This window comes from Thermobia domestica, chromosome 1 (assembly GCF_964235325.1).
Source record: "Thermobia domestica chromosome 1, izTheDome1.hap1.1, whole genome shotgun sequence".
NCBI classification, from domain to species: Eukaryota; Metazoa; Arthropoda; class Insecta; order Zygentoma; family Lepismatidae; genus Thermobia; species Thermobia domestica.
Window position 1 is genome coordinate 347,172,531 of NC_137454.1, and position 11,084 is coordinate 347,183,614.

The window sequence follows — 11,084 nt, forward strand, 5'->3', positions numbered from 1 at the left end:
GAACTGAATACCCTTCGAAAATCCAAGGGAGGCAACTGCCCCCACTTGCATCTTGCTACTGGTGACTATGATTACAATGCTTTCATAAGATCTGATGAATCCATCCTCTTTCCTCTGAGTAATTTCAATACCAAACAATTGTAGTAAAGTGTATATTTTAAACAAAGTAGAACTTTGTCCATTTAATCTGATCTTTCACAAAATTTTCGTGAGCTCCATTTTTAAATCATGGGGTGGAGGGACGATAAATTCACTCTGTTCTTACCGACCTACTTAAACACTGAGCAAAAGTGATGATTGCGAAGCCGGAGAAAAACACACTATATTCCACTAAAATCGAATACTATCCCTTTCAACGATGATTAAAGAAAATAAGTACGACGATTGGGAAGAAATTGAAATAGAGATTTCAAGGGTTCTAAATATTTCTACAGATTTCAAGGCTCCTAAATACCGAGATTATTATTATTATTATTATTATTATTATTATTATTATTATTATTATTATTATTATTATTATTATTATTATATAATCTGTTTATCCGTTCGTTCGTCCCGACATATTAGGTCGGTACCTCATCCGCCCCACGTTTCTCATTAACAAGAAAAAAAGGAAAGAAAAAGGGAAAGGGAAAAGAAGGAGAATAAAATATGACACACCAGCCCCGTATCCACGTGGGCGCTAGGGTGGGTCGGACCCCCCTAAATTTTCACTGGACCCCCTAAATTTTTTACGGTAGGCTTGCAAATGAATTATAATATGGTTGGGTCGTCCCCCTAACTTCTACTGGACCCCCCCTACATTTACGGACCTGTGACACACAAGGGGAAATGTTCATTCACTACTTCCGATACAAATGTACTCTTTATGTTTTTCTGCTACTTGCTGTACACAACGTGTCAATTTCAATCTGTAAATTAAAATCGCTCGTAAGCGCATTTCCATGTGAGCTGTTCAACAACGCACTGCATCTTGACTGATTGGCTATCCCAGCTTGTTTGCAGGACACATACAGAGTTCGTGACGCCAAAACCATAATCTTAGTTCATTCCTGTTGTATTGCTGACAGAGATGAGTTTGCCACCAAACTTCCGAAGGAACATTTCATTCGCACTAACCTAATATGTACTCATCTACAGGCCATACTGTATAGTGAATCCAGACGAAATTTTAAATTTAAGGTTTTGATTAGAGTCCCCAGTCGTTTTTTTTTTTTTTTTCCTTTTTTCAATCTTACCTACTTAGGAATTCATTAATATTTTAAAAATATATCTTTCATTATAACCTGACAATATAACACATTCTTCATGAAAACACCAACAAGAAGGGATAAGTACTTTTCTAACGACATTCTCAAAAACTACTCGGTCCATGTTGATCACACTTCACACATACATACATATGTTATTAATAATCGTATAAGATGGTGTAAATATCTTATCATGGATAATATATTGTACTTGGATATACATAAATATTTAAAATGGAAGATTTTTTTAAATTGTTTACCAAATGCCACTCATGCCAGCTATTTCTTCATATATCAAGAAATATCTCATTAATAACTCTAATTAAATAACAAACGTAATTCTCATAAAACAAACGTAAAGTTATAATTTTGATGATGTTTATACCGATGAAATTTACTGAAAACTTTTCCCACACATTGTCGTAAATATTTACAAATAAAAATCTAAGTAACTTAATTAAGATGCAGAAATAGTCAAACTGCTAAACTCTACCTAACTAGAGAATACGAATGGAATGAGAGTTATTTACTTTCTCGCATTCAACTGGCAAGCATTGCTCAAGAAGTCACACACAAGAATTATGTTTTAATTTTCGTGGAAAAATTGAGATTCTAGAAATTAACACATATATAGTAACTATCCACTTGTAAATAGGAAAAAAAATATACAAATCACATCTGTTCTGTCTTTTGTTGAATAAATGTTCACAATACAGCTTAATTGTGATAAATGAATAAATGTTTATTTGCACTAACTACACAACAACTGAAACACTTACAACTTACTGTTATATTGTCTTTTTTACGAATTCCGGAGGACCGTCTTGTATGGATCTCTTGGTGCTCAACTTGCTGACACTCACACACACAAAAACTGTTTTTTAAAACAAAAGAGAAACGTTATGCAAATGTAATGGTAATGATACAAACTCACTATAAAAGTCTCTACATTCTCCCCTCTCTTGATTGAACCAAGTCAATCAACTTACACACAATCCACATTATCACTTTTAGGTAAAGGTACAATTTTAGTAATTGGTCTCTTAACAGTCCCTGTCTTACACTTTACACTCACTACTCTCACTAGCCCATCTTTTCCCGGAAACACTTGTTGAATGACACCTAATTTCCATGACAATGGAGGAGAATTGTCTTCTTTGATTAGAACCACATCTCCAATAGAAATATTAGGTTGTTTTGTTGTCCATTTTCTTCTCTGCTGGAGTTCATGTAAATAATCCTGAGACCATCTTTTCCAAAAATGCTGCTTCATCTTCTGAAGGTGATTCCATCTTGATAATCGGTTGGTCGGAATGTCCACTAGATTTGGTTCAGGAATGCTCATCAAAGGTTCACCAATAAGGAAATGTCCTGGCGACAAAAATGAAGGATCATCGGGATCATTGGATAGAACGGTGATTGGTCTTGAATTCAAACAGGCTTCTATTTGTGTTATGACTGTGTTGAGTTCTTCAAATGTCAAAATCGTGCAACCTACTATTCTTCTTAAATGAAACTTAAATGACTTCACTGCACTTTCCCAAATGCCTGCAAAATGACTTGCTCTGGGTGGAATGAAATGCCATGTAAATCCTTCTTGCACTGCAACATCTTGAATTGAGTTTTGAAATTGTTGTGAACTGAGTAGTTGTTGAAGCTCCTTAAATTCTCGCTGAGCTCCAACGAAATTGGTTCCGTTGTCACTATAGATGTTCGAAAATTTGCCTCTTCTTGATACAAATCTTCGAAGAGCTGCTAAAAATGCTTGGCTACTCAAATCACTCACTAACTCCATATGAATCGCTTTGGTTGCTAAGCACACGAATATTGCAACACACGCCTTTGTCACTTTACGAGATCTAGTTCCTAGCTTAATCATTAGGGGACCGGCGAAATCCACCCCTACGTGAATAAAAGCTCGAGCTGGCTGTACTCGTGCTGATGGTAATTGACCCATGAATTGTTCTGAGGCTGACGCTTTCAATTTGAAACAAACTAGACACTGATGAATGATAGATCGAACTACTTGTTTAGCTCGTGGGATCCAATATTTTTGCCTCAATGATGAAATCAATAACTGCGGTCCAGCATGTAACAATCTTCTATGTTCCGCTTCAATTATCAATTTGGTGAGATGCTCTTTAGGTGGTAAGATGATCTGATGTCTGCTATCATACGGTAAGTCAGAGTTTTTTAGCCGTCCTCCCACTCGTAGCAACTGTTCGTTATCTATAAACGGACACAAAGATTTCCGTTCACTTTGGGATGAAACTTGGCCTGATGAAGCTAAGTCCTTGAATTCTTGCGAATAACTGACATGTTGAATTAACTTAATGCATTGTTGTAAAGTATCACTAATTTCAGTAGTGGAAATAGTTCCTACTTTCTTCTCGTTGTGATTTTTACAATTGTAAATAAAACGACGACACAAACAAATAACTCGCAATAGTTTCCACAATGATGAAAATTTCTCCAAACAGCTTATGTCACCTTCATAACTGACTAAAGATATGGTCGTTACTTTCCTTTCTTCTGGAACATCTTCGTCTACCACTTCTGATTGTTCGGGCCATGCAGATGATTCAAGCCAAGCGGGTCCATGCCACCAAATATCTGCTTCCTTCAACTGTTTCGGATGCATTCCCCGTGTAATAATGTCGGCTGGATTGTCCATTGACGACACATGATGCCACTGGTTGACTGATGTGATCTCCTGTATCTCTGCAACCCTGTTTGCCACGAACGTCTTCCATCTGGCAGCTGGAAATGATATCCTTGCAAGCACTATTTTTGAATCGGTCCAGAAGTAAGTACTATCTACTGAAATGTTTAATATCGGAATTATTTTGTGATACAACCTGCTCAAAAGTACTGCCGCACAAAGTTCAAGTCTTGGTAAAGTTATCTTTTTAATAGGAGCTATTCTCGATTTAGAACCCAAAAGTTTAACAGTAGTTTTGCCTGAAATGTCCACAGTTTTAACATATATGCAACAGCCGTAAGCAAGTTGACTGCTGTCAGCAAACCCATGTATCTCTACATGAACATAATTCTTCAATACTACACATCTATCAATTTGTATTTCGTTAACACTTGGAAGATGATGACATATGTCTAACCATTGCTGATAGAGCTCTGATGGTATTTGATCTTCCCAATTGATCTTATGGATCCACATTTGTTGTAAGAAAATCTTGAACGGAGTAACTACAGGGCTTATAAGTCCTAAAGGATCAAATATTTTTGCTATGGTCGAAGTCACTTCACGTTTGGTTGGTATGTTGGTCGTGAAACATTCTTTAACTGACTTGTTGGTGATGAGAAGCTTATCTGATGCAGGATTTCACGATAGACCCAATGTTGAAATACCTGACTCGGACTCAAATTCAAACGGTAAGTGTATTTCCCTATGTTCTTCTGGCACTGCTTCCAACAATGCTGGCTCGTTCGAACACCATTTTCTTAAAGTAAACCCACCGCTTTGCAATAATTGAATAAGTTCTTTCTGAAACTTTTAACGCCTGTTCAACGTTATGGCATCCTGAGCTTACATCATCCATATAAAAATCACGTTCCAATACTGTTGCTGCTTGAGGATATTTACTTCTTTCTTCTTCCGCTAACTTTCGAAGACATGCTGTCGCCAAATATGGTGATGATGCTTCACCATATGTGACCCGCTGCAACTCATAAATCTTGACTGGTTCCGCTGATGAATATCTCCACAGAATTCTTTGAAGTCCAATGTCATCTTCATGAACTTTAATCATTCGATACATTGACTGAATATCCGCTGTAAAGGCAATAGGAAAGGTTCGAAATCTCGTGACAATTGAATGTAAATCTTGCTGGATTGTTGGTCCTGTCATAAGTATGTCGTTTAATGAAACCCCAGTTGAAGTCTTTGCAGAAGCGTCGAAAACCACTCTTAGCTTTGTTGTGGTACTGGATGGTTTCAATACTGCGTGATGTGGCAGATAACATTTCATACCACTATCTTCATATTCTTCTTTCACTGGTTTCATATGATCTAATTCTTCATATTCCCTCATAAAGTTATAGTACTGATCGTTAATTTCTGGACACTGCTGCAACCGTCTTTCTAGCTGGTAAAATCTACGAAGAGCTAAATTATATGATTCTCCTAATGGTTTATGGTTTGGCTTAATTGGCAGACGTACAACGAATCGACCACTGCTATCTCTGGTAGTATTTTCCTCAAAGTGTCGCTCACATTGCCTTTCTTCTTGAGTCATGACTGTTGAATGTATAGTTTCGAGCTCGCAAAATGTCTGTAACTGTCTATCAAAGTTACTTTCTTGCACAAAAAATGACACTTGTGGTATACTAGAATCTCTTGTTGTAGGAACTTTACCCGCAAAAATGTACCCAAATTCAGTCTCTTGTACTACTGGATAATTCCCGGGTCTAGTTAGTTTATGTGATATCAAAATGTCCAAAAACACTTCCGCGCCTAACAAAATGTCAATAGTATCTGGTTGGTGAAAGTTAGGATCTGCATACACTATGTCTGTCGGCAAGTTCCAATCAGCATGATCTATTGACCTACTTGGAATGTTATCTGTTATTTTGAGCAAAACTAAACAGTTTACATCAATTGCAAATTCACGAATTCTTGATTCTATATGTACATCTACACAATGCTTTGTTTCACTAATCACACTATTAATACCTTGAATTGGAACTCGGTGTTTATTTTTAGGTAGACGCAACCTTTGATCTAAATCTTCAGTCACAAAATTACTTTGACTGGCAGAATCTAATAATACTCTACATGGATGTAATTTACCATTTGCATCTCGTACATTTACTATAGCAGTAGATAACATAACAGTAACATTTGGTTTTCCCTTGAAAATGCAATAAGAACCTTGTGTCATATTTTCCCTATTCGTATTAGAATGACTCGAAAAATTTCTTGATTGTGAATTAGCAACACTGGTTTTCTCATCTGTTTTTGACATTACGTCATAATGCAGCAAGGTATTATGCCTTTTGGAACAACGTTTACAGCCACCTGATCTGCACGTCTTCACTTTACATTCTTTTTTGAGACAATTGAAACACAATAAATTATCTCGAACATAGTCTTGTCTTTCTTTTGCTTCAGCGTTTAAAAATGCAGGACTTTAAACAACTGATGTATTAGGTTTTGTTTACAAAAGTTACAGAAAGACAGAGTTGTTGTCACGTATGATTTGGTTGTTTTTTCTTTTTGTTTTGGTTCAGCACTCTGTCTATTTTTATCGCCCCTTGACCTTGACACTACTTCCTGCGATGGTGTATTTTTTATAGTTTCAGATGCTTGACACCTACGTTCCAAGAAAGCAAAGAACTCTGATAAGGGAGGGAAAGAATGATCTGTGATTTGTAACTCCCACGCACGCCTAGTGTTACTGTCTAATTGTGAAACGAAATGTTGAACTAACAAAACCTCTTTTAGTGGTGTCTGCAAATCTAAAGCTCGTAATGCATTCAAGTTACTAGTAGCTGTATTAATAAATTCTCTTAATTCTGATGTAGTTTCCTTTGTGATACATTTAATATGTAACAAATTACGGACATTAGTAGCTGCAATCAAACGCTTATTTTCATACCTGTCTTTCAATAATTGCCATGCAAGTTTATAATTAGCTTCTGTAACTTGCAGATTCGCTATTAAATCATACGCCTCCCCTCTCAATGCACTCCTAAGGTAATGGAACTTTTGCAACACTGACACGTTATCATTATTATCAATCATAACTTTAAAATTGTCTGAAAATGAAAGCCAATTTTCGTATCGTCCTTCAAATGATGGCAATTCTACACGAGGCAATTTTAATTGATCGTTTGACACCTGATTCTCATTTTTCGAGGAATTGTTTGAATGAGATTCCTGGCTACGCTGAATAATAAAATCCTCTAGTTGCGCTAATACATCATAGTAACTGGTTTCAAACTCCTCTCTATATGCATCGTCCTCTACCTGTTCGTAATTTATTTCTAACTGTGATTGTACTTCATCGAACTTTTTATACAACTCAATCATTGCAGTCTTACGTACTTTCACCTGACTAATTGTAGTTGTTGAATTAATATTACTTACGTAGTTTTGAATTCTTGTCAGTTGACTTCTGCACACACCACGTTGTTTCACTAACTTGCTTCTGTCTGAGTCCTCCATCTTGAAAAATATTGTAAGTCCACACTAACTAATAAACACAAGTTCACACACAAGTCCACACTGATGAACGTGTTCTCACTTATGTCTATTCACATAGTTTCCAGAAGAATTAATAAATGTCACTGCACACATGAACAGAACTAAACAAAGAGCAATGTAACAATTGTTCACATACACATCCACAGTTTGTATCAAACGCTAGTTCACTGTGATCCAGTTGGAGTTGACCAATGTTCTGTCTTTTGTTGAATAAATGTTCACAAAACAGCTTAATTGTGATAAATGAATAAATGTTTATTTCCACTAACTACACAACAACTGAAACACTTACAACTTACTGTTATATTGTCTTTTTTACGAATTCCGGAGGACCGTCTTGTATGGATCTCTTGGTGCTCAACTTGCTGACACTCACACACACAAAAACTGTTTTTTAAAACAAAAGAGAAACGTTATGCAAATGATATGGCAATGATACAAACTCACTATAAAAGTCTCTAGAACATCCCTGCCAAACATGGTTCCAATTGCCAAAAACCCAAAAATTTTATTAATTACCCACGTAAAAATTGAATTTTCGGGATAAAGGCATACCAATTATTGATCTACTTGGCAATATGAACCAAATGATACCCATCTCGTCCCTTTCTACAAGTGGTTCCCATTGCCCAAAATCCCGAATTTTGATTAATATCCCTGGTATAAATTGAATTTTCGGGAAAATGGCATACCAATTATTGATCTACTTGTCAATACGAATCGAATGACACCCATTTCGCCCCTGTGGACAAGTGGTTCCCATTGCCCAAAATCCCGAATTTTAATTTTCCGGGTAAAAATTGAACTTTCGGGAAAATGGCATACCAATTTGATCTACTTGTCAATACGAATCGAATGACACCCATCTCGTCCCTGTCGACAACTACTCCCTATTGCCCAAGTACTGCCTACCTGTTCATTCACTCTTAAGCTCCTTCGTGGCTAAGCTGTTATCGTACGCGCCTGTGGCGTGGGAGATTCGGGTTCGATTCCCAGCGAGAACTCATTTGGTTCGGATTTCACGTTAATCTGTAGGTCCACGTCTCATATAGCCTCGCTGATGAACGGGACGTTAAACTCAAACTCAACTGTTCATTCACTCATAGATACATCTTTTTACTTATTTACGGATTAGTTAGGAAGAACTAACGTAAGAGTTCTTAATTTTCATAGAATTAATAGTTAGGTAAGGAAGATTACGCCATTGATACAATTTTATATAAACATCCACCAATGAATGATGAATCTGCCTTGAAATGTAACTGACTAAGAAATGGAAGTTCTGTGTTCTGTGTGCAAAGGTAACCACTGTGTTCTGCCACAATAAGATATTTACTTATTCAAATTACTTTTACTTCCTTTCGCGTCCTTCCAAGATTAACATTTTATATTTTCAACTTGTAACTATCTCGGTTAAAAAATACGAAGAATTTGCAATGCAAAAACAAGTTGTACCTATAATTTTCGAAAATCGAAACATCTTTTTTTGAGAGAATATTCGTTGTGAATAGACATACAAAGAATTATATGCACTGCACTCTACTGAACTTCCTGTTCATTTCAATTTAGTACAAGATCTCTCACGAATGGTTCTCTCCCTCTTAATATCTTATAGGATAAATTTATATGCTCAAGATTGAACAGCATAGGTTCAAGATATCCCTCCACAGAGGTTATACACTTTGGCACACTACAGAAGAAACAAGTACAGTGTACTTTTGAACATATTCAACGCTAACTTATTGGAATTAATCCCTGGAATTGTTTAGCCCCTTCCTCAAACCAGGAGATTTGCTAACGATTATGGTTGAATTTAACAATCACCAATAATCTAAACTAGACGTATTTTGTGAAATTCAATTGTGACCATAGGCGCCGACTTTTTTTGGGGGAGGACAATTTCCCCCCCCCCAATATTTATAGGTGGGGTCCTCACCCCTCCAATATAATCCAGTCGAGGAAGAATGAGCAAAGAGCAGCAATAATTTTTATCGGAAACTTCGTCGTGGCTTTCATTCAATATTAGGAACGGCCTTCTTATTAGAAAATGCTGTTTTCAAAACGATGTTTTTAATAGAGCGCTAAAGCTTCAGCCAACACTCTGGAAGCACTGACATGAACAGTAAAAATCAATGTGTTACGCAAAGTTGTAGTGAAGTTCTGAAATTGTGAACTTGAATTTGTTTTAATGCCTTTAAGACAATTTCACTTAGGCCGTCAATTTCGCAACGGAGTAGTGGACCAAGATATGGGAGACGGAAAGGAGCCTTCATCAAGCAATTGATAGAAAACAGCTGAATATGATTATACATTTATTCATTGTTTGCCCTCCCCCCAATATTTTGTTCAAGTCGGCGCCTATGATTGTGACAAATTTAATAGTATAATTAGTGGCGTATTCATTATTTTGTTTTGAGACTACAAAATTAAAACTCGTTTTTGAAATTATACATACTGTATAGTTGCCTGTCATAAATTTTCGAAAATAAAGGTTTTTGGTTCCTTTAGATCAAAATTTGAATATCATGAAGTAGTTCCGATTGCAATTATATATTTTAGTTTTCGCGAGTAAATTACTCTGATTTTCAAATATTTAAATTCCTTGTGTAGAGATGTAGTCACAGAGGGCGGGGAGTGAACGATCTCCTGGCAGTGAAGGATTTAGAAGTTAAGAACTAATGAAACAGCCAGAACCCAGACTATGATAGGTATATCATGAGTTTACTAGAAACTTTTAAAAATATATAAATAATACCTAAAATTATTTTAGTTACTGAAACAAACTGTGGGGCCTACGCCCCCTGGCCCCAGGCTAGTTCCGCCACTGTCTCCTAATCTCCAAAATGGAGTTCGTCTTTTATATGCTTCTTATACTTGTTTAATACTTACAGGTCTAGATGTAAGTTTTTTGCTCGTAGCATCCAACCTCTTGAGACACTAATGTTAAGAGTTTGTGCTCCAAGAAGCACTAACGATTACACTAGAAGTGATAATTAGTGATTTAGAATTTTGCAGAAATTTGATGCAACGAAAAATTCCACATGTATTTCTCACGGCAGTTTCGTGATATATAATTGGCCATATCTACACTAATAGTGAAATACTAACGAAACTATCAATGTTTTCTGGAAGTACTAACGATGCAGTAACAAATGGCCTAATTGTTTCGTTAGTTGTTGAAGTAGGGGTGTACTTATCCTATCATTGCTTTGGCTCTAGAGCCTATACTAATGAAGCACTAAGAACCACTAGCGATGCAGTAACGATGAAGACTAATTTTATCGTTAGCGAATTATGTAGGGGGCCAAGTTTAAGTAAGGTTAAAGATGAAAGTATTTATTTTGAGAACACCAGGATTACTGCATGTTGTAGCTGTACAATGAAAAGTATGATACATTTTGCTCCCTTTATTGCTATCTTGTGTTAGCGATAAGTTTAGCTGAAAAAAATTTAAGTGAGTTTAGCCACTGTAGATAGATTATATAATCATTTACTGGCCCTATGTGGTAAAGTCGCTAATCCTCTCGCCTTTGTTGCGAGCGGACCCGGGTTCGATTCCCAGTGGGGACACTCGGTCGAAAAAGTGCAAGAGGTTTTTCAGACCAGCC

The 11,084-nt window shown here is 36.4% G+C and overlaps 2 protein-coding genes across 2 annotated transcripts; both read right to left on the bottom strand.

Moving 5' to 3' along the window:
• Nucleotides 1–2,235: 2,235 nt before the first annotated feature.
• LOC145681732 (uncharacterized) lies at nt 2,236–4,428 on the bottom strand. The gene is made up of 2 exons (XM_081753343.1): nt 3,741–4,428; nt 2,236–3,551 (listed from the first exon to the last, which is right to left on the bottom strand). The coding sequence occupies exons 1-2, from the start codon at nt 4,426–4,428 to the stop codon at nt 2,236–2,238; spliced, it is 2,004 nt and encodes a 667-aa protein (XP_081609469.1).
• Nucleotides 4,429–4,657: 229 nt separating this feature from the next.
• On the bottom strand, nt 4,658–6,235 carry LOC145681736 (uncharacterized). Its single transcript, XM_081753348.1, has one exon. The coding sequence runs from the start codon at nt 6,233–6,235 to the stop codon at nt 4,658–4,660; it is 1,578 nt and encodes a 525-aa protein (XP_081609474.1).
• Between the last annotated feature and the right edge of the window lie 4,849 nt (nt 6,236–11,084).

Bases quoted from the DNA above. Each gene is read 5' to 3' on its own strand.
- LOC145681732 (XM_081753343.1), bottom strand. From the start codon at position 4,428: ATGTGGATCCATAAGATCAATTGGGAAGATCAAATACCATCAGAGCTC. The intron at 3,552-3,740 runs GTGACATAAGCT...GTTATTCGCAAG, and splicing joins ATCTTTAGTCAGTTATGAAG to AATTCAAGGACTTAGCTTCA.
- LOC145681736 (XM_081753348.1), bottom strand. From the start codon at position 6,235: ATGTCAAAAACAGATGAGAAAACCAGTGTTGCTAATTCACAATCAAGA.